Source organism: Phalacrocorax carbo, chromosome 1 (assembly GCF_963921805.1).
Source record: "Phalacrocorax carbo chromosome 1, bPhaCar2.1, whole genome shotgun sequence".
NCBI lineage: Eukaryota > Metazoa > Chordata > Aves > Suliformes > Phalacrocoracidae > Phalacrocorax > Phalacrocorax carbo.
This window is the reverse complement of record NC_087513.1, coordinates 152736541-152760824: the sequence shown is the minus strand read 5'-3', so window position 1 is coordinate 152760824 and position 24284 is coordinate 152736541. Positions and strand designations below refer to the sequence as shown.

Here is a 24284-nt window from a genome sequence, read left to right as displayed (position 1 = left end):
TATCATATATTGATATATAATATGTATTTATATTAATGGATAATGAATCTGTTCTGTATTGTATTTGTCCTTTGTGAATAAATGAAGGATGCTCACTTTAAGCTTTGTGCTAAAGTAACATCCATTTTCCTAGGTATTTTATGTCCATGAAGCTTCAGAGGTAGAAGGTCGGTTTAGCATGAGTAGACTGCTGACGGGGTCTGCATGGTGGAACTGCTTAGGCAAAATTTTGGGTGCTATTGTACTAAAACAGTGTGTGTGTGCTCATACTAGAGTTTGAATGAGGGGGCATGTCAAAACCTGTCAGAGGGAAGCATAGAAGTCTATGAAAGAAAACATTGTCCTCTTGGGAACGTTGGGAGGAAAACGACGTCATTCCGTTTTAATTACACCTATTAGCACAGCTCGGTGTAAAAGGCTTCCCGATGATGCCATTGCTAAGCGTGTTTTTCAGGACTTTGTGTACATTTCAAGTGAGCTGAGGTTTAAACTTGCTCTGTAGGTTCCTATGATGTGATTAAGTAAAAAGAAGGTGATAAACAACTAAGTATCTTATGCCAAAGAGCACTGACTGGCTTGGAAACTGCTGCAACATTGCGCAACAACAGAGTGTGTTTAGCTAAAGGAATTGCCGAGTAGACAGCAAAAACAAGATAGTATCAGGTTTTTATTTCAGGTTTCCAAGTAGTCCATTTTAATTCAGGCTACAGTGGTTTTTTTTTTCCTGTTTTCTGGCACATCTGTTTCATAATGCCGAAGTTGGGAAGAAACAGAACAATGATAATGAAAATTAGAAATGTGAATGTGGGTGAAATGGTAACCAATGTTGCTCCTACTGTAGATGCATTAAATAAAAAGGAAAAAGAAAGAGCATTGTGTTAATGGATAGGTCAGCAAATACCATTTATATAATGCATTTGTCTACACCCAGCAGTGTGGAGATGGCCACAGTAAATAGGAATGAGGATTTTTGCCTCTTTGCAATCTAAAGGCAAAAATCAGCGCTGTGCAGAACAATGTTAAATTGAACAGCCTGTGGTATTTGAGATTGTCATGTCCTGTAGAGTGTACTGGTATGTATGTTGGGGAGGAAAGAGAAGCTGCATAGACGTGTGTATAGATTATCTGCTGCTCTTCCCCATTTCAGGCAGCACAATGTGTAAAGGGAATAGTTGATAAAGTTAGGCAGCGGCAGCTGTGCATCTGGCTTAAGCAAACAAAATGCAAAGAATGAGTTTAAATGTTTATTTGAAGATATGTATCAAGTATGAGAGGTAACTAACTGATGCTGACATGGGTGGGCGTGGTTACAGGGAGAATTGATGGAACAAAAAAAAAGCATATATTATTAGTGAATTGAAATTTAAAACCACTGAGTGCCTTGAGACAGATGAGCTTTGGTAAAGCTTTCTGTGAAAACTGAGGGCTGTCCCCTCACTTGTCCACCTTGCTGGAAACAGCTGCTTCCCTTTAGCTGAGTCAGGAGAAGAGGACATGCCACTCACCGTAGCTGTTTAGCTTAGGGTTCCAGCAAATCAGCCTGAACGAGTAGCTGGTAACTCTGTAAAACCAAGTAACCTCATAGTTACCCACCACAATAACTCATGAGTCAAACTCCTTAGCCGTAGGATGCTGCCAGAATCAGTTGTCAGGTTCTGAAGTTGGTGTGATTTTTATGCTGAGTAAGGGCTGTGACCAAGACAGCATAAGGCAAAGTAGACCTTCAGGCTCTAGGTATTCAAAGTTGGCCAGCTTTGCTTCTTATATCTAAATTTAAGCTAGAAGAGTACTCAGGTTTATCTGTGGTGCATTATTAAAATTTTTCCATGCAAGGTACTGTAGGAGGTTTTTCAGTGGGTTTTAAGTTTGGCTAAAACCTGATCATGTCACAAACTGATTTTAGGAGGCCTCAAGTTGCTGATACATGTTGCTTGAGAGGGGTGTAGCATAGTCTGCCTGGTGGGGCTGTGGGCATCCTCAAGGGTGCCCAGCCCTTCTCTTTGCATCTTTAAATTGCAAAGCAGGTGCTGGGAAATCCCCTTACCCGCTCTCTCAATGCTGCAGCTGAGTACAGCAGAAATTGCACAAATACATGTACTGAGGAGTGCTGGGCCTGGTTAGAATGGGGGTGAAGTGCTCTAAAAAGTTGTGTACGGTTATGTCAGACCTGGCAATTCACAAATGGTGCTGGATGTATTTAAGCAAGGTAGTGTAAGTAAATATCAACTAATCTGAAGACAAGTAAACATTGGAGTAAACTGTGTGAACTGTGAACTTGGGAAGCTTTAGCAGCTGGGAGGAGAGAGATCTGGCTGGGATGGTGGGTAAAGCGCTTACGTTGGGATGGGAAGATCGTGGTTGATATTAGTGATCTACTCTCTTCATCTATTTGGACAAATGACATTGCTAAGCAAAGTGCTACTTGTTCTGGAATGGGAAGGAGTTGTGTGTGTGTTTGTGTCTTGGGGAGGTACGGAAGTCTGTTTTGCCTTAATCTGTGTAACGCTTTTCTGTAGCGTGACTGACTGATAATTGAGTGTGTGTATTATGGCAGTGTCCTATCAGAGTTCTTTTTCCTAAGGAAACTGAGAAGGTCAAAATTTGCCTTCACTTCTGCTTGGAAACACTATGCCCTAGGTTTGGAGATCCTTGCCCTTCCCTTTTTGTTAATGTGGCCATAATGTGCAAGTGTTCCTCCTTTATTGCTGTTTGGTGTTTTTCACTGTTTTGACACTTTCTAAAAGTACTGAATCTGGTAGCTGGATAAGGCTTCCTTTGAAAAATGGGACTATGGCAATAACAAAGGAAAGGAAAAAAACTTTAAGTAGTAATTCTGACTTAAGGGAATGTAATGCTATTAATCAGTAGAAAGTTAAGACTTTCAGGATATCATAAAGTAGAATTTACACAACCGTCACATGAAAATAGTAGATTTTGTTGTGGGTTTTTTTTTTTGAGAACTGGTTAATATACTATAACATCCAGCAGACATGTAGAATGACAGAGCTTGAATGCAAGAAGATGTTATGTTTTTAATAGGCAGCTTTCTGGATTTCCTTTATTTAGATTGTGTCTTTAGAATCCCATGTTCCTCTGCACCTTCCATTTTCTGAAGCCTGGAAATCAGCCCAAGTGCTGCTGTACCTTTCTTTCCCTATGGAGAGGGCACATTTTGTTCCTGGTCACTTAAACGCTAGAAAAGCTTGTCTTCCACCATAGTCTTCTGAAACTTCTGCTTTATAAGGAAGCAGAAGATGTAGCTGTTTTAAGTTTCCTTGATGGCACAGTGAGCTGAAATTCTCAGGATGTGCTGCTTTTTAAACTGAGTTAATATAAAAAGTTGAGGGGCTGGACCAGTTCTTGGAAATGATTCAAATATGAAAAACCATCTGGTAGAGGAAGAAGCAGTTCATTATATTTGGAAAGCATGTATTACACAACTTTGCTGTCAAAACAATTGTTTTGTGTATGTACACCCTTGGTGAAACCCTAAGTTGTTCAAGAACAGATTGTGCAGTAATTATGGTCTACCATTTGTATGGCTGGTGGTTAGTTGGTCTTTTTACAGTAACGCCTTGGATGTGTGCGATGAAGTCATTAAGTGTGTAAGTATGGAAGGAAAAAAAGTCCTGAAATATTCTTTGCTTTCTTACTAGTGCCTGACACCTTAAAAATATTGATGCTTGATTAAATATGGAGCCATTGACTCATTTAAGCTTGTGTATTACCTGTGTAAACCACCTCTAAAGTCAGGTGTCATTTTACTAGAATAAAGAGCTGAGTAATAAAATATAGTGCAAATTATTCTGTAATCGTTGCTCGGATGGGGTAGCATTTAGGAACTGTCTTTGAGCATCAGTTTCCTAGAACAGTGGGTTTGATCCTATATCTGTTGTTCCCTGGATGGACCCTAAATCTGCAAATGTCTGTGTTCCTGTATTTAATGTGGAAACTGATTGTAGCACTTAATTTGTACTCAAATTACTTTTTATTTGGCCTCTTGTTTTATTGGCAGAATTCATTGCAGATGAAAGACTGAAGTGAATAATCCAATATAATTTTAATTGTCTTGGTAATTTGATCTTAATTTGCTTAAATATCTTGTGTACACAGTGAGGAGCTAGGAGAATTTATGGAGATGAAAGGTGCCAACAGCCCTGGGATCCTTGTACTGACCACAGGCCTCAGCAAACCTTTTATGCGTCTGGATAAATACCCCACGTTACTCAAAGAACTTGAAAGGCACATGGAGGTATATCTTATCAGCATTTATGTTCCAGCTTAATGATGATTTGACAACAATTATTTTAAAGGTACATGTCAAACATGATGGGACCCAAAATTACATTTGTTTGCTCTTCGTCAGCCTTCTAAAATATGGGCTGCAAAGGTTTAAAACTTAGTGCAGTAAAACCCTGAAAAAGCTAACGTTTGAAGTAAAACTAGCCAGAGAAGCTAATCTTCACTCCTAGAACAGTCTTGCAGGGTCTTTGGTTGCCTTGGCATTGAATGTGTCTCCTGCATACTACCTGAGACTACTTTATCTTGTAGAAGGAGAGCTGCTTCTCATCTTAAGACCTCCGTGTGTTGAACACGTCACCAAAATAGTCCCTTTGACTTCTACTGAACAGTGTCCAAAAATGGTCTTTCCAATATGAGATGGTGTTTGAGGAGCTACTGTTTCCACCTTTGCATTTTATAGGTTAGATTTTTGGAGTGTGAAGAAGGGAGAGAAATAGAAAGCGCATGGGTCTTTGTTGTGTCACAAAATTTGGTTTGTTAGTCAGTGACAATGGAAAATACTAGTCTGTAAGGAATCTACTTTGGGAAAAAGCTAATATGCCAAATAAAACTCTTTAAAATGAGCACTTTCCTGTTAGGATTTCAAAATCTCTGTCTGCTAGGTCTTGTAAAACTTCCTTGGCTCTAGTTTAAGCATAAGTAGGAATGTTGTAAGTGGCTCTTCATTTTTTATTACCAGCCACCAGTGTTTGATATAAGAACAAGAAGGCTGTGAAAAGAGAGCAGATAGGTCTACAACTTCTATTTTACATAATTGTTTATTTGTTTTTAGTTAAGCCTCTAAAATTTGTTTAGTAATTTTATTAAAACTAAAGTTTTTATTGTATATTTTCTCCGTTGTTTTTAGGATTATCATCCGGACCGTCCAGATATTCAAAAATCCATGACTGCCTTCAAAAATCTTTCTGTAAGAGTGATAAAAATAGATTATATATTTTAAGTACAAAGTTTTCTGACTTCATCCCCTTCTATTGCATAAAAATGTGAAGCGTTTTTGTGAATGTATAAGAAATTTTTGAAAGCCTGGAAATTTATACAGTTTGTGGGCAGAGCTAAGGATGGTGATTTACTGGGGAGTTACAGCAAATAGACTATTGATGCAAGAGCCATGCAAGCATTCTGCACCTCTTGGACTGCCCTCTCACTCGTTCTTTGTCTCCCTTTCTACTAGTACTCGCATAACTAGTATCCTGAACAGCAGCTTCTTTGCAACAATTGAGTGTTTTTTCAGAGGTTTTTCTAAAGTGCATTCCTTCTAGGGGAATGGTGTTGGAGTTGCGGGAGAGAAGATGAAGGGAAAAGAGCTAGCAAAGTTCAGAAGATATGAAACTTCTAGTAATAATTAGAGTAGGAAGCCTAATTTGAACAGATGAGCTGTCTGTTATTGTCTTTAAAAAAAAAGTCAACTGCAATAAGCATGTATTTAATGCAGTCCCAGTTACAATGAACTTAATGTGGTCTGTTTCCTGTTAGGAGTGTGTGCTGGTGGTAACCTGGCATTTTCTATTTTTAATATTTTTATTTTTAAAAGCAGAAATTTAGTGTTGTCTGTGTTCAGAAGAGGTTTGGGGATCCCACTCTGGGTGCTTTACAAACAAAAGGAAACAATTATTGTGGAGAAAAATTAACATGAGCAGGAGTACAGCTAGTAGAGCAGGTTGGAGGCGTTTAATAAAAACAGGAACACAAGGTTGTACACACTCATAGTTTGCACGATTAGCGTGCCTCCTTTTACTGAAGAAAGGTGCTTTTCTGTATAGTCATGTGTACTCGTGACAGCTGTGTTGATCTTTTCCATTCAGCCTAGCTGGTTTTGGTTGGAAGTACAAAAATTTAAAATGTATAGAAAGGAGAAATTTGAGAAACAGTTATGACTGTTGGTAATAGTCATCTAAATGAAAATGCTTCAAGTCAGGTGCTGTCTTCTGTGTACTACAAGCACAACAGTAAATACAGCTGTACTGGTATTTCTACCGTTAACTTGCCCCAAATTGATAGAGTTGATAGAGGTGGTATTTCTCCCTGCGTTTGTTAGGCACAATGTCAAGAAGTACGAAAACGGAAAGAACTTGAACTACAGATCCTGACGGAAGCTATCCGTTGTTGGGAGGGAGAGGATATTAAAACACTTGGCAACGTGATTTACATGTCCCAGGTCATGATTCAGTGTGCCGGAAGTGAGGTAATGCCCTTCTCATCTTTGCTGTCAGTCTTTCTTTCCATTTTGAAAAAAATTAATTATGCAGCAGAAATAAACAGAATGCTTCAGCGATACTAATTTAGACTAAAATCTTTCTCTGCTGATATAACGATTTTATTACAAAACGTGAAATAAACTTCCTTGAAGATGGATGGTCTCATCTGTAAAACTTACTGAAATGTAACCAAATATAGCAGTTATAAACATTGTAAGATGATTTTGCAGGACTGTTTTCAAAGTGCATAATTAAACAGGATTTTCCATTTCTAGTTGTGTTACAGAATCATTTTGCACAGCAGTTAGAGTGTGCTTTAAATAACAAAAGTTTTCAAGTTTTGCATTATAAGGTGTCTGAGGCACACATTTTCCTTGCTGTTTTGGGCACTTTGCTCAAGTAGTAAATTTTGAAATAGAAGCTTAAGAATAAAGTGGTTTTGGAGAAATAGAATAAGAAGAGACATTAGGTCGAAGGTGACACTGCAAAGTCTGGGATGATTTTTTTTAAAAAACCAAACCAAACAAACACACACACAAAGGAAAGGTGGTCCTACCAGAAATAATGTTAAAATAACCTTAAAAGCAAGTGCTAACAGACAGGAAATGTCATACAGATTACTGACGTGTTTTTACTGTCAGTTGTACCCCTGTAAAATCAATGAAGCTTTGAACTTGGTGGGGGCTTTTGAATTGCAACCTCATTCAGTCAGTTTATTCCCTTAGAACAAAGATGTCCATAAATATGAAGAAAGAGAAGAGTGTTTATGCAAGTGAATATGTCAGAATTCATCACCTGATATTTTTCTCTCAGGTATTTTGTTAGGTGTTAAAATAAAAAAGGTTCAATAGAGCTGATAGGGCATCTTCTGCAGTCATGTCTCTTCCTGTAGTCTTAAAACAAAAACACCATCCTACCTCCCACTGTCATCATGAGCTAAAATGTCAAACGTAATGGACTTTTGGAAGTTTCTAAACAGCATTACAGCTTTTTGACTAGATGTAGGACAGTTTCATTTGTGCAAAAGCAACTGGTTTTGCCTTTTTTTAAAATAATATTGACGCTTATAAAGGTTTACTGGAAAACAAATATTAAAACTTGGTAAGGACTTGTATTGTTTTTCAAAGATGCTTGAAATTGAGATGGCTTTGTCAGTGGATATATCTGTTACATTATACTTTAATGCTTTTCTCTTTCATTGTTTGTCTATAGCAGTAGATTTTGTAAACTTTCTCCTCCTTCCATAAAAATACCCCCAAAGTAAAAAGAGGACAACTTAATAAGTGAAACCAGCAAATTAAAACCAGAAGAACGTAATCAGTGTTTTTGTTGTGAATATGAGCATTATTACTTTTCTTTTATCCTCTACTTTGAGACATAATAAAACATCATGCAAAAATCTGATCTCTCCAATTTGAGAGACCACAGTCTTGACATTACTGTAACAGTATCCATCTAAGTTATATTAAGAAATATATCCAATGTGTCATTTTGGATTTGCTGAAATCAGCAGAACAGTTGTTATATTAAACAAGGTCAGTGTTTTACCCGGACTGTACAATTTCTGTTTTAAAATATTAGGCTGTACTCTCCAGGAAGAAGTATAGGCATAGCACTATTACTAGCTATTCTTTCTACTACCACTTTTCAAACAGAAATTCAAATAATTATGACACGCACACACCTTTTTTTTTTAATTCTATGGAGAGTTAATTTTGCCAGGAGCTAATATTTGTGGCGTAATTTCTGGAGTTCTAAAATTGATGGTAGTTTTTAATAATATAAAAAAGAAAAAGGGGGGAGGGGGCTTGTGATGTTGTATTTACTTTTTCATTTTCTTTTTTTGATAAGGAAAAGAATGAAAGGTATCTTCTTCTCTTCCCTAACATTTTGCTAATGTTGTCTGCCAGCCCAAGAATGAGTGGGTTTATCTATCAGGTAAAGTAATACATGTACATATGTGTATAAATGTGTTGGGGGAGGTGGCTTTTTTATAAATGGTATTTTGTAGAAAACTTGGAAGGATTACTAAACTTCTGCATTTATAAAGGTAAAAGGTAATTCCTGCAATTAGAACTGGTCATCTGTTTTAAAGAATTCTGAGCTAGAAGCCTGGGTATGATTTTTGCAGCTGTGACTATTAGCAAGGGGTGTTTTACCTTGTTAGTACTAGCTAACAAGAGGGAGTCTTGGTAGCTTTTTAGATCTACATAGGAAAATGATGCTGTTGTATAAGTTTGTTAGTGCTCTTCCACCTGCTGCTCAAGTGTTACTAAAACTATACAACACTCCTAAGCCTGCACCTGGTGTAAGTTAGGCTGTGCTACCATCTGTTTCTTTTAGGTGTGTCTACATTAGTGTTTTATCTTTGCATCAGCAGAGCACTTTTGAAATGAATCATCTAGTTTTCCCTATTTACCGATATTTGAGTCACAATGTAGACAGTCTCAAGGCTCAGACTGGACTCCCTCTGGATGAAGCTGAACTGGAAAGCATGCTCCAAAAGTGCACTTGATCTGCTACAACTACTGGAGCAGATCAAGTACGTGGACTGGCATTTAGTCCATGGCCCCAGTCTGGAGCTGGCCCAGTGTAACACCACCTGAAATGCATACCATGTGGCCTCTGGGTCTCTAGCACCAGGTGTTTTCACTTCAGATCAACCACTCACTCCTGGTAGACATGCTCTTTGAGCTCTCTAGCAAGTTACCCAGCTGAATACTTCTTGTCTGTTTCCCCACTACAGAAACAGAGCAACTCTGCTATAGGGCAGGAGGATCAGTGCTGGTTGATGACCTGTAGCTTTAGGACATGTCTCACAGAAGCAGTTTCATTTTGGTTGTGTTGTTCCAAAGACCCCTGAGAGGTGAAGTTAAAGCAAATGCACAGACCATGAGTTTCTGAAATCTTTATAAATGTTGTTCAAGTATGGTTATGTGGTTTCCAGACATCACAGTAAAACGCCAAAAGTTCTAAAAGGAGCCTGAGATTTCACTTTCTGTAAGTGCTTCTGTAAATCAGGCTCTCAAGCAGTTTGTTCCTTTCTCCTGAGCAGTGATTTGCCTGCTGTGAAGAGATACTGAAGCATAGTTGTTTGGGGTTCCTACGTAATTGGCTATATCCAGTCACAGACTGTGACTTAAAGAGCAATTGAATTCCAAAATTCATGTTTGGATTCATATCTTCGCTGCCATGGTAGTAGCTGGATTTGTCTTGAGACTGTGTTGCATTAGATGGTTCAAATACACAATCAAGCTTCTCTTAGCTTTGTGTTGCTCTTCAGAATTTTTGGCCAGTGCTTTATCCCAACACAGATGGAAGAAAGATACTAGAAAAAGGCAGGTGAGCGCTATATCAAGTGGCACATCCAGAATTCTTGATGAAGGAAGATTCTTGTGTACTAGTTACAAAGGCAACTGGCTGGAAATTCAGTGTGTTAGCAAAAAACCAATATGAAATTAAACAGTGAATCTGTCAGGCTTAATTTTGGTCGTCTTTTGTACCTCACATTTCTTCCTCCTCTCTCCCACCTTGTCCCCCAGGTGCACAAGATTGTTCAGTAAACAAGCAATTTTCTGTGCATTTGTCTTCAGCTTCTGCTCAGTATGGTCACAGACCTTTCTTAGTGTTTGCTGTCCAACCTTCTGCTGAATGCAAAACTTAATTTCCTCAGAACCTCTCACATGATATTCCCAACAGTGAGAACTTCTTGAATATTAATTCACAGCAAGGCAAAATTATTTCTTCACTGTTTGTGTCTGTCTGGATAGCACAATGTAGGCCTCACGAACTTTTCTTCTAAGGTTCTTGTCTCAGAACTGGGATGGATAAGGGCAGAAGGTGATGCAGCTCCCTCAGTCGTTCCCAGGGAAACAATGCCACTGGAGTCAGCATCCTACACTACATCCTCCCTGTATTTCTGAATATTCCAGTTATCAGCAGGCTTCGGGTGTTCTGGTTGATAGTGCTGATAATCTGCCACATGAGCTAATTGGGAGAACTTTTAGCAGTGGTAAACTGAAATTACAAGGGGCACAAACCATATTTTACAAGATGGCTTCACAATTTTGTTGAAAGAAGGGGAGTATAAATGATTCATGAGTTCAGTTCCATTTTTGCTGTTTTTTGCTGACTTAGTACTTTTTCTCTGCATGTAGCTCAGGTCATCTTTGTTCTGTCACCAGTCTTTTGGTGCATCCCCATGTTCTGTCTTCACCAACATCAGCAGTTCTTGCACCTCTCTTTCATTGTGGCTGTATGCTGTGTTATTCACGAACCAGCAAACACAGGGGAAACAGAAGAGAGGATTTTAGGCTGCATTGTAGTGCACAATGCCACCATGTTTCCTTCAGTAGGGAAGCTGTTGCAAAAAACTTCTTCCTTTCTCTTTGGCATCTTGCGCTTGAGCATGCTCTGTGCATACAGAATATCAAGTGATTTTTAGTTTCCAGGCTTCTAAGAAAGCTTTGTTCATTCTGCAGTCATTAGGAAAGAAAAAGGGGAAAAAAGAAAAAGAACTTGTGAGTTTGGGGTGGGTTTTTTTCCCCCTTCATTGGAGCCAAAATTCCACAGTACATAGTATTTGCACTTTTGCCAGCATGTGCTGAATAGTCTTTCTGTGCAGAAGAATACAGGATCTGTCTTAAAGAACTTTATTAAAGTTGCATTTTTGGTAAACCCTTTTATCCTGACAATATTCAGTCTTATTTATTCTTCTGAGTTTCTAAAGGGTCAGAAAGTTATCCTAAAATGACATACTTTTTCCAGCTTGACTGGGTTTAAAATGAGAGGTTATCTTCTGCAAAATGAATACGTTCTTCTGAAACTTTACAAATTAAAGGTGGTTTTACTGCTATTGTTTTCTTTCCCCAAATATTTCTGTGAGTGAATTTCTGGACTCGATGATCCTTGTGGTTCCCTTCCAACTCAGGGCATTCTAGTAGCGGGGTTATTAGAGACTTAAATCTTCAGTAAATAATTCACGCATTTGGTTAGTGAAATCTTCCTTTCTAAATCTACTTGTACCGCAAACCTTATTTTAAGAGCTAATCAAACAGGTTGCAAATAAATGTGCTTGAAGATGAGTCACCATTGCCTCTAACCATGTAATATGGGATGACCCTGAAGGTCTCCGTTCCAAGAACCTGAGGCTATCACGAGTGACCACTGTTATATTTGTATGGATTTCATAGCCTGCATAGGTATCAAATAGACTCATTGAAGTGACAGGTGTCACTTGCAGAAGTTCAGCATATTAAAAACTTGCATTATGAGGTGTTTGTATGGATTTTGAAATGTTTCTAAACCCATCAGTGTGTATATGTGTTTGCTGATTTTCTGTGTATGTCTTTGTTCAGAGCTTTAAGTTTATACATTCTTTACTTGGTAACATTTTTGTGTGTTTTGGATTTAACGTCAGTGTTACTGCTATTTATTTTTTTTTTAGGGAAAACTGCCAATGACAGGGATGACTATCACAAAGCTAGAAGACAGTGAAAACCATAAAAACGCATTTGAAATATCAGGTATTGACCGTAAATATTTTTATTTGCTATTTACTCCAGGATATGCTATTTCAAACATCAATGTTCTGTCTGAACATAGGGAAAAGCTGTTTCATTGTGAGGGTACCAAGCACAGGCACAGGTTGCCAGGAGAGATGTCCATCCTTGGAGATACTCAAAAGCGGTCTGGCCACGGTCCTGGGCCGCTGGCTCTAGGTGTCTGTGCTTGAGCAAGGAGGGTGGATGACCTACAGAGGTCCCTTCCAGCCTTAACCATCCTGTGATGGTACAAATTTTGTAAGGCAGCTACCCAGAGTGTCACTTGAAAGCTGCTTTTTACTGCTTGTCTTAAAACAGTTAACAAACTGTCTTTGCATGGGTTTCATCCCCAAATTTCTGTATTATAATGAATGGAGGCAGTAACCTGGGAGAAGGTCCTTCATAATGAAGCAGTTCAAAATATGCTATTCACTGGAAAAAAAGAAATTCCAGAGAGTCTGGAAGAATGTTAAGTGAGAGCTTTCCTCCTATAAATGGTCCATCTCTTTCCTGGGGACCTTTAGCATCTTTGCTAATGATGGTGGCTGTTGTGCTTACTTTGGGTAATTTCTGTGTGTTCAAGTCATTTGTTTCAGCATGTACCTTATTTCCTTGGGGGATTTAAAGGACAGTGGGAGCAGGGTCCATATGGTGGAGCTTCATACCTTCATTTGTTTCCTGGATCAATTCTGCCTCCAAGCAGGTTGCATTCACGTAAAGTAATCTTGACCCTGTAATCTTGACTGTGCAGGCAGTATTGCACATCAGTGCTATGAGGCAGAGGGAGAAAGCTGTTGATGGTGTGTGTTCTTCTGAGATAATAGCTATGCAGCTGACCTCAGATGAGGAATGTGATGGGTTAAAATGGAGTTAACTGCAGAAACAGAAGTAATTTTTGGTTAAGACTGCTTTTCCAAGTGGTTTTTTCCTGAGCTTTAGTACTAGATTCAGACCAACTTTTTAATGCCTTTTTCTAAGAGAAGATTAGCAAACTGTATTTTATAACTTTTCCCATATTGTAGCTTTTAGACTCAAGTACAACATTTTAGGCTATATTCTGGCTTTACTGGGGAAGATGGAGAAGCGTAAGGCTACTGGATGAGCCTGTCTCCTACATCTACTTCTTATCATTAAAGGTTGTGTTTAATTTTTAGAGGTGGGGAGAGAAGGTAGAACTCCTGTGCTTGGCACAGCAACAAATACATGGAGGAAATGTCTGTTACAACCTAGAAAAGTGAGATGCTGTTGTCCTGAAAGTACAGGTTAAAATTTTTGGTCAGTATTTTGGGGACATAATGTTTTAGGAAATTAATGTCTTCATAGTCATGTCAGATTGCCTGAGTTTTTCTGTGGTTTCCTACATCTTCTGTTTTCTGTCACCTAGGAAATATGATTGAAAGGATACTAGTGTCTTGTAACAACCAACAAGATTTGCATGAATGGGTGGATCACCTGCAGAAGCAAACCAAAGTCACAACTGTTGGGAATCCCACCATTAAACCTCACTCTGTGCCATCTCATACGGTAATAAATAGCTTCTGGATTGAAGTGAATGAGCAGTGTATGCAGGATTAGGTTATCTGGCAAATATACCACTGTGTAAAGCATTTTTTAGCCATTAGTAACAAAAACTGAATGTTATGACGGTAGTTGAATAGGTCAAAAGATCATTCTGTTTTTAATTGTGTGAACAAAGAATAAAATGCGTAGATCTTGGTGCAGTAGTTTAATGGAGTAAAAGAAAATTCATTGTCATTACTTTTTCTATTTTGACCAAGTAACACACCACCATCTTTTAAGTATCCTCAGAACAGTGGGTTTTAACGGGTTTTAATTGACAGGCTGTGGAGAATTAATTTCCTTAAGTACCTTCTTTTGGGTTCTGCATTTGAGTTGTTGGATATGAATGGATCTAGATTTAGCTCCATCTTCAGTGGTGAGAGAAGTAGGAGCAGGAGTGCTCGTAGCTGTTCTTTCTTAGTGCATGCTCTGTCTGTGGTAGACAAAAATTTCTTTAAGCTCCTTTTTTCCAAATAATAATAATTTAGTGTCAATTTTCAAAGGCCATCTGTAATAAACAAAAGTATTGGATAGCAAGTGAGATTGGTGAAATAATCTGTGGTGATACTATGTCTTTATTACAATAACATGCTTTCTTTCCCTTGCCGTCACCTTTGTGTCTTCGACAGCTTCCCTCCCATCCAGTAACACCCTCCAGCAAGCATTCAGACAGCAAGCCAATACCACTGACTCCTGCGTACCACACTCTCCCTCATCCATCACATCATGGGACTCCACATACCACAATAAACTGGGGACCTCTGGAACCTCCGAAAACCCCCAAGCCTTGGAGTCTGAGCTGCTTACGGCCTGCACCTCCATTACGGCCTTCAGCAGCTCTTTGTTATAAAGAGGTGAGATGCAGCAGCCAAGAAACATGACTGTGTAGCAGGCCTAGAATGGGAAGCTAACTTCCGTTTTTACACACAGCCATTTACAGTTCTGTGCGTGTGTAAAGATGATTTAACAGCCAGTGCTGAATGAGTGGTAATGGACTAGTGAATGCTGTTTATTTCAAGCAGGGATTTAGTCTTGCATCTCAGAAAATACCAAGGCTTGTTAGGAGAGTCTTCCCCTGTCTCCTCCAAGTGGTTCCACTTATTTCCACTCCTTATCCAGCTAATAAATAAGATTTTATCACCTTTTTTTTTTCTTCAAACTAGAAATTGCTTTGTTATGTTGATCGTTCAGGCTTATTGCAGAGTAAGTTATTTGCTAAGCACGATGTGAAGTATCTAGGATAAGGGATCTTACAGTGCTTCAAAGTGCTGTATCAAATAATTCTAAACAGCTGCAGTGGTATAAATGACTCTTGGTTCCTTGGTATTTACCACTGTTACTAGGTAACAATAGCATATTTTTTTAAAAAAAAAGAATGGTAACTGTCAAAATAAATGTAATGTTTTTGTACTCAAAAGAATCTGATGGCTAATGTTAGCAAAAAAAACCAAAACCCAAAAACTTAAGATGCTGTTGTAATTTTAATTAGCATATGGTATGAAACAAGAATCTGTTCCAAGAGAAATAAAATGTGGTGCTTTTTAACCACAAGAAGATGGTGGCGGTAGGTTAATTTGGTCCTGCCACTACATTTTGTGTGGTTTTGTAAACTGTAAGAAAATGTTAGATTTGGAAGTCTGCATGTATGTAAAGAGGAGAATATTGGATGCTCTGTGGCTTGGTGATAATTCCTGTTTCAATGTCTTTGTCATGTGTTCTCATTATAATAATTAACGTGAAGCAACTGGGCCCAGAAAGAATAACACAGTTATGCCTAAGAACATTTTATTCTGCAAGCATGCAATCTTGACAGAAAAATTTTATTTTGCAGACATGTAAATTACAGTTTCTTAGAAACTGTAGCCTAAACACTGTGCCCCAATGTGGCCTGGCTGTGGGGTTTTTTTGTGATGTCTCTGTGTGTGTGACTTTTTCTTTCTTCTTCTTTCTTTTTCTTTCTCTTTTTTTCCTTTTTTTTTCCTTTTTTCTGTAAATCCCCTAAACAACAGGGAAAAAGTGATAGGTGATCTGCAATTGGAAGGTTAGTATTTAGGCTTAGTTGCTACAAGAGGTTCTTCTGTTTGGCTGACCTATATGCTCATTTTGTAATTTAAGTTATATTCCTTTCATGTTTTCATGTGTAGGGCACTGAATTCTTCAATGTGGTAAAATTTCAATCATCTTTACAGTGTTTAGCATACAGTGACATTCAGAACCTATCTTCATCTTCTTTTGTCTGTCCTGCTCATTCACCTTTTTACTTTCTTGTTCTGTATTTTTATAGAGGATGTCTTGTATCCTTAAGGTAAGGGATAGACCAGTATATTCCTTTTGTTCCTGTAACCTAGCATTGTTCCTATAAATTAGCATGACCACATTTTGAGCAGAAATGCTGTATTTGTTGCTGGGTTTGTTGGCTGGGTGTTGGATTTGTTTTGGTTTTGTGTTTTGGTTTTTTTTTTTCTGTAGAGCTTTGTAAGAACAAACATAAAAATTTACAAATTCTAGCTTTGAAGAGTATATGACCTGCCAGGCTTCTTTGTTAGGACCTTTTTTACCTGCTTCTAAGTAGACAAGTGAAATGGGTTGTCTCTTCAAAAGTTAAGGAAAAAAAAATAAAAACCTGTGTTAATGTATGTCTGCCTCTTCCCTTTGCTCTAGCTCCCAAACAGCCTGCATGCTTTTGCAGCAGCTTTTCTGTATATTTCTGTTAATAGAATAGATAAAATATCTGACTTTGTGTATGGTTGGAGGAAGGGTAGAGAGGAAATCAGCCAGTTCAGGCAAATCGGATGTGCCAAAAAGTATTAGTAAACTGAATTTTGGTGCTAAGTTTTTTTAAGTTAGAAACACTTGTATACGTCTTAAGTTAAACCTTTGAAATATTGTAGAGAAGCTCTACTCTTTTTATTTTTATTTTCCCTGCACAGGATCTCAGTAAAAGCCCTAAAACTATGAAAAAGCTGCTTCCTAAACGCAAGCCAGAACGGAAGCCATCAGATGAAGAGTTTGCACTGAGAAAAAGTAAGAGAGACTTCAACAAATGTCCATGTAATGCATAGGGGTGGAACTAACATCAGTTTAAATTCTGTGAAAGTTATATGTGCGTGTAAACAAGTCATCTGCTTTCCTCTCTCCTGTCAGGAGACATGCTCTCCAGAGCATGGTTTGTTTTATTCACCTTAGGTGCTTACGTCACGATGGGATTAGTTGCTTTCTAGAGTCTTACCATCGACCACAGTGGATGTATGTTTGTGAAGTGCCTATTTCTATGTGTTCGCTAGAGAGGGAAGTGAGGTTGACTACAGAGCCATGTAAAGTTCAGTAAGGTAAACCTGTCTTTTAATACTGTAATTTGAAGATACTGTCCCACTTCAGCAGAATACTTAGTAGCTATGTTCTTAAATCAATCCTGGTAGGAGCTGCTTCTGAGCTGGATGCTGGAAAGCTGGGTATTGCCGCTGTTTTTGAAGACTAGCTGCTTCCACGGTCACTCTAAGATTCAACAGTCTGCTCTAATCTCCTAGAAATAGGGTCATTTGCTAGTGGCTGTGTCCAGATAAATTGCAGAGCTTTAGATTGGTTGAAGTCTGAAGAACAACACTGAACTGAGATTGATGAACATACAGAAAAACCGAAGGGTCAAAATCTGGATGTTGGGGTAGTTTGGGGTGGAGGGAACGTTAATGTTATCAAGCAAACACAATATTCATTTAGTTGTCAGTGTCACTCTAATTCTTCCTTACAAATTTGTGTGAATGAATAATCCAATTACTTGTATCAGTAGGAGACAGGGTATTTAATAAGAAGATCAGATTCTTTTACTGCAGCTATTGCTTCTCTGTCTCTGTCCTCTGCTCATGGGCTTCTTAAAACAGGGACTGTGCCTTGAGCGTTCAATGCATGAAGTGCGTTATCGTGAACATTGTCTCTCAATGGTTTATGTAGGGTTGGAGAGAAAAAGCTTTTCCTCAGGGAACTCTTGGTTTGTCTAAGGTAGAGGTCCTTCTGGGTGTGATGTGGATTTTATATGGCAAAGGTTAAGGTAGTGAATAGAACAATCTTGTGTTCATGAATGTGCAAGATGATGTTTTACATCAGGATGTTGTGTCTCCTTACAGGAAGGTATCTGTTTAGGAAAAATGAAAGTACTGCAATACAGGATCATTTCAGATGTTGGGAGAATGGAGATTCAGTGGTTGTAATGACAGCGGTAAAGCTGTCAACTTGCAGATTTAGAAATTATTAAAGAACACTTAGTAAGAGGAGATGAGTTCTGTTTTTTGGGGAAAGGAGAGGCTCTATACTTTTATTCCTGATTAAATTAACACCTTTCAGTATTGTATATGTAGGAGATAACTTTCAATAAAAGGGATTTTTGATGGCTTTAAGTCAAAGAGTTACTTACAGAAATACTTACTGATTCTCGGTATTATTCTCTCTTCCCCTGCTCTTTGGGTCAGTAATTAGAAGCTTCTGTTATATGTCAGTCTTCCTTCAGCCTTTTCTAGCTTGTTGAGCTGTAAAAGCTTTCCGTGGAGGAACTTCTATTGAACTTCAAGCTTATGGATAAATAAGTTTGGGTTTTATTACTTATCTTCTCTGGAATCCCAGGGATTTATGAGCAATGTTTTGAGAACTGCTGTGTCAAATTAGCATTATAACAGACAAAAAAATAAGTAACGTATTTCAACTGAGTGTCCTCACAATACTCATTTCAGAAGTGAAATATTTGTCCTGCTACTGTAATAACATAGTGCTGCATTCCAGCCACGATGAAATCCAATTATTTTTCCTGCCTTGAAAGAGAAATAACCCATACTTTGGACTACTCGTGTCTCTTTAAACTGTAGGGAAACTGTATCGGGTCAAGATAATTTCTTCAACAGTTAGCTTGTCAGCTGATTCTGACGAATGTTTGGACAGTTGGCTTTGTTCTGGTGATAATAAATCACAAAAACTAACAGGATGCATTGTCTGGCAGAGAATACTACTACATTTTGATGTTGAAGGCAGTTCAGGTTCCTGCAGCAGGAATTCTTTGAGACTAGTTTTTTCCTCAAGTTTTGTGGCAGGAAAACAGGAAAAATACTTTTAAAACAAGAAATAGTCTTGCCCTACATTCAGACTCATGGTTCCACCTAAACTAATGGTAGAGGTACCTCTAGATTTCAGTGTGAATGGAATTTCACTCTGTTGCAAGTGAAAAATTTGGCAGCATTTTTATTTAATCCCCGAAGGAGATTTGCTGTGGAGCTCTACCTTTAGGAAAATTTTGCTACATTAAGCTTGAATAATTAGGGTTGGTTTGTTTGTTTTTTTTTCTTCAGTAGTGCTGTTTCTGCTTTAAAGTCTGGAAAGTTTAATTACTCCCCTTTTCACAAAAATCCTTACACGATAGTGACATCTTTCCAGTTGCACATTGGGCTGAAATTGTACAGACATATTTATTATGATGTTAATTCTGAGTTTAATTTTCAATCGTGTGCTGCTAAAAGGAGTAAATCTGATAAGATACATGTATACATACAGAACCCAAAAGTTTTCAATATTTCTGTGAATTAATATTCTGTTCCTTGATTTCTTTGATTAAATAATGCAATAATATGTATATAATAACTGGGTATACAGTTCTTTCGGTTTAATGGCTGTTTGGTTTAGAACCAGAGTGATCATACTTCAGAACATGTTCTGTGCAACTTCAGACGCTCAGAAAATTTCTCGAATGAGTGCGTAATTACTCGGACTTGGGGGGTTTTTTCCAAGCATTTCAAAATAGTATTTTGTCTTTAAACTGTTACTTTTGCTCATTGAAGTTTGAAATTTTTTTCTTTTTTTCCTTCCTCCAAATGGGATGATTAAGAGAATCTTAAAGGGTTGATTAGGTTGAACTTTGGTCTCAGCTGAAACGTAGTGATTTACAAAAGCTTTTCTGTGTTAAGAAACATAACCATGATTAAAATTTTATTTTTCCCATTGGTTCTAGGTACAGCTGCTTTAGAAGAAGATGCTCAGATTCTTAAAGTCATTGAAGCATATTGCACAAGTGCCAAAACACGTCAAACACTAAATTCAAGTAAGTTAGAAAATACTGAAATGGCTAACTAAACAACAAATTAGATAGTTTTCAAAAAAAGGGAGTTGTATGTTTTCAGGCCTTTTCAAGTAGCAAGCTGGACCTAGAAGAAATGAAAACCTGTTTCTGGCTTAATATCAGCGCTGAGTGTTTAAGTATTCGATGCCAAGGTCCATGATTAGAGACTACAGTTCTTTCAGTATTAAAAAAAAAAAATCCAACCAACCAAAAAGACCACCAAACCAAAACTGACTACTTGTCAAGGTTTAAAGTTGCACAAAACCTTCACCAGTGAATGAGAGGTGTCTGAACTGAACAGGACAGTTGATCGGTATGCCTTTTGATAAATTTCAAGAAGCTGGTAGGTAGTGAGGAGGAATGAAGAACAAGTCATAATTTTGGAGGAGTGTGTTTTTGTCTTGTTCTGTTCAGAAAAGACTTCGGCTATGGAAAAGTAATGTAGACCTATAAAAATACCTTTTCTTGCCGCTAGCTGTTTTTAGTATTAATTACGAATCGTAACCCCATCTCATAATTTCAGGAGAAGTTCTTCTCAGATCTGTGTGTTGCTTAAAGCCGTTTTTAGTTTCTCAGATCAATACCTAGCTTATTGAAAACCTGTAACGTGCCTCTGGGGTCCTACTTCATTTAATCCAAGTCAAGGTTGCCATGCGGAGTTCCTCTGTATTGTAAGTAAGACATTGCACAAAGCAGGGGAGTCCACCAGCATGTGTTCCTTTTACACAAGGAAGGAGAAAATGCTGTTGCATTTGCTCTGATTTGCACAGGTTTTGCACTGCTGAATACGGATTTAATTCAGGGATCCTTGGAACACAGTATAATGATCCTGAAGTACTTGTCTGGTTTTGCTGTTGTTAGGAACTAGAAGAGTGGACATTATACCTTACTCCCTGTTCACTTAAAGCTGTTTAAATTTGCGGTATTGATCACTGTTACTGCTATCCACAGCGTTCTGTGCCTGTCCTGCTTCCAAGCAAAAGCACTTTATGCTGAGAGTTGAAAAGTCTCAAAAGGCAGTTGCAAACTTAGTTCATGGATTTTCGTAATACACGTTCACTTACTCTTATCACCTTGAAAAAATCCAGCTACTTTGTATTCATATATACTTGAAAATGGGAATATGGCTCTTGTATTAGACTGTAGAAACTTTTGAAGTAACAGCAAAAACCTTCATTTTAATTTTTCTGTCTTGAATGAACTGTAGGTCTCCAAGGTGATAAAATTGTCAATTGCATAAATTAGCTACGGTTACATAATTTATATTAATACTAATCTATTTTATAGCCCTACAGTCATAACAATAGTGTGTTTAATTGGATAAAAGGAAATGAATGTGTTCAAAATTCTGAAGATATACTGTTGTTCCAAACAAAATTAAATGAGATGATTGCTGTTTAAATGTTTTGACTGAACTGTTGATAATTTCCAAGGATAATATGACAAGAAATAATTGGGGAAACATTTGCACTTGCACAGTAGTGTGTGTGTGTGCACGCAGATATAAAATGGATTTTTTTTTTTGCTTTTTTGCCTATTTTTTTCCTTTCTATGTATATTTAAGAAATATACATAGTGATGTGGGTATCATTGCATACATCAGAAGTCAGCAGCTTTTATTTGCTCTTAATTGCAGTAAGAAATAATCTTTTTATTGATTAAGCACACAACTGCTTTGTTTGGAAAGAATAGTGTTGTGATCTAAGACTTTAGGTTTCAGAAGGTCCATTTGTAGACTAGATTTGGAAATGGGTGGAAAAACCAATCATGCTGGAATTGCTTCTGTGGGAGCAGTAGTCAGTGTAGAAGAATAGAATGAGAGAATTGCCTGTGATCTGTGAAGTATGCCCTTTTTTTTACATACTCCTTTCTTACTATGTGTTAATATTCTGCCTGTCCCTCACAGCACTCTTTTGGCAATTCTCCTACCTGCACCTTAATCCATAGTCCAAGGGGTGCTGCTATTGGCAATGTTAATTCAGTAGAGCTACAGCACCAGTGCAAACTGGTAGGGAGTGGCATTAGGTGTAGCAGAGCAACTTTTTTCAGTGGTTTGAGTGGGGAAGATGTGGGGTTTAATTTGGGGAGACATGCAAATAAAAAGGGTTTCACTATCTCCTGCTTCTTATATACTGAGTTTATTTTGCATTTCTGCTCCAAACAAAGGCTTAAAATCTCTTGAAATATCGTGTGTGTGGTGGTTTGCAGCGTGGCCACTTACTTACGTGGTTTCAGTCCTCGAGTATTGCCAGGCCTTGGGGGTGGGGAAAAAAACAAAAAACAAAAAAGTGTCCTTAGCTGTTTGACCACCTACCCTAGACATCATACAGTATTTAATTGGGAAGACAGATTCAGATAGAGGCATGTAGGAAGAGGTGTGTGAGGGGTTGGAATGGACCAGACTGTGTTGCTGTTAGGCTCTTGGCCCTGTTATTCTGTGAGTTAATTTACTACATGGTTAAATAACAAGGGGTACTGGCACAGAAAAGCTAGCTGTACTTTGACAGTCCCCTTGAGTGGGTGCAAGATATTGCTGCTGATTTAGAAAGTCAGCAGCCCTGCTCTGCATGAGAACCTTTGCTTTTTCCCCCTGCGTGTTCCTCTTTACAGTGGTGACACAAGCACTTCTGCGGCTGTGTCGTGAGCTGGTGGGGAAATTACCTGCTTGAAAAAGAATCTGCCGTAGGGTTAGTGCTCATTTGAAACTGTTCCCTGACCAGGCTCACCAAGCAGCTGTACAAATGACTGTGTCATTGCAAGGGAGGGAAAGGATGGAGGTACAGATGTGTGGTGGGGACGGGGCCGTTGCTTTTCACATCAGTGCTGGATCATGCTGGCTTACTGTGTTTACTGCTCTGTCCCCAGTCAAATCCCCCCCAGACTCCATACTTCAAAAGAACCTAACTCCCTCTTCCAAAAAATCCACTTTCAAACATGATCTTGGTTAACCAAAATTTTCAACTGAGGCTGCTTAGAAGCTTAAAAACTACTTCAAAAAATTGTATTGTAACAGTTCAAACGTTATTACATGCTGAGTGTAATTTATACCTAAACCCCAAAAAAAGAAAAAAAAAAGAAAAAAAAAAAAAAAGAAAAAACTTTGGTGCCTTTTTAACAATATTTTCTCTTTTCCTTCTCTTCCCATCACCTTTTTGCTTTTATTTCATGTGTTTGGTTGTGGCTATTCCTTACGTTCTCCTCCTCATCCCACCTCTGCCTATCCACATCCACCATTTCATTTCACCTATACATCCTTAGCATGGCAAGGCACTGACCTGATGCATAATCACGTCTTGGCTGATGATGACCAATCAAGTCTAGACTCCTTGGGTCGTCGCAGTAGTCTTTCTCGTTTGGAGCCTTCAGACCTCTCAGAAGACTCTGACTATGACAGTATATGGACAGCCCATAGTTACAGAATGGGGTCTACATCTCGTAAGAGCTGTTGCTCATATATCTCTCACCAGAACTAATGCACTTCTGAGCTTTTTCTTAACAAATGCTTGTTGTATCACAGCCTGCTTTTCTTAGATGTTTTCTTGCTGTTCCTTGTCTCTTTAATGTGATATTTTAACAACTTCTGAGGGAGCTTCTGAAACTTCAGTTATACCTGGTGGAAGGCTCTATTGCCAATTCAATACACGTACAAATAAGTCATTCTAAAAAGTGTATATCCTGTTAAGGATGATATTTCTTGAGGTTTTTTTTTAACTGACAGATGTTAATCTGTAGCTCTGAATGTTTTGGTTTTGGGGGTTGTTTTTTTTTTTCTTTCTTTCTTTTGACTTGGTCAGTGTAGCAACAGGTCCTTTCCTTTTTTTTTTCCTTTTTTGTGTTGTTGTTTTGGGTACAGCGCATTTTTGTATTTTGTACTGAAACCATACTGGTTTGTGAGCTGAGTGCCAGCAATATGGAAATACCTTAGCGGTAGCAGTTGAAATTTCTACATATTACTAACAAAATACAAAGCTGGCAGAGTAAGAAAAATGCAGCTTAACAATAAGCAGTCCAAGAGCTGTAAAATCATTCAGATATGCACATATCTGGCCCCTTTGTTTGGAAGAGCATTTGCTAATCCATAAAAATTTCTGTTCTTATACTGCTGTCTTTTTTCCTCATTGCTTAGACCTTTATACAAAGGACCGCACTGCTCTCCCCCCACCCCAGTCTGGCAGTTGTCATGAAAACCCGGCAGTCCATGCTCATTACATGCAGTGTTTTGATAATTTCATGTTACCTATGGTCATACTGTCACTTTACTGTATGCAGTAGCGTGGCAGAAAGCAGGGTCTAGATGTTTACTTGCCTGTTAAAATACACAGCTGACAACTCTCAATTGACCGTTCTCCTTGAAAAGATGAGATGAAAATGATTCCTCTGATGGAGGCTCAAGTGTTCAGCATCTGAAACTCTAGGTACAACTGCGATCACATTGGCTTGTTTTAAGTTCTGAATAATAGAATGCTTGGCTTTTTGGGTTGTACTGTTTGGAGCATGTCCATGACAGATTTTATTGTCTTGTAACTTCTCTCACGAGCAGGTTTGTTTTCAGCAGCAGCTCTTCACTTACAGTCGTGTTGGCTTTTCAGA

The 24284-nt window shown here is 38.2% G+C and overlaps 1 protein-coding gene across 5 annotated transcripts in view; it reads left to right on the top strand.

Annotated features, from left to right (window-relative positions):
- The window catches only part of ARHGEF7 (Rho guanine nucleotide exchange factor 7), a 128434-nt gene that overhangs the window by 89489 nt on the left and 14661 nt on the right, over positions 1-24284 (top strand). For 4 of the 5 annotated variants that reach the window (XM_064440219.1, XM_064440236.1, XM_064440225.1 and 1 more), the window contains 9 exons: positions 4114-4252; positions 5150-5209; positions 6338-6484; positions 8349-8435; positions 11944-12022; positions 13425-13564; positions 14230-14454; positions 16531-16624; positions 19587-19676. In XM_064440219.1, the coding sequence (XP_064296289.1) occupies positions 4114-4252; positions 5150-5209; positions 6338-6484; positions 8349-8435; positions 11944-12022; positions 13425-13564; positions 14230-14454; positions 16531-16624; positions 19587-19676 (1061 nt within the window). Of the gene's footprint in view, positions 1-4113; positions 4253-5149; positions 5210-6337; positions 6485-8348; positions 8436-11943; positions 12023-13424; positions 13565-14229; positions 14455-16530; positions 16625-19586; positions 19677-22952; positions 23130-24284 lie in introns of all 5 variants that reach the window. The other variant, XM_064440242.1, reaches the window with a different exon arrangement.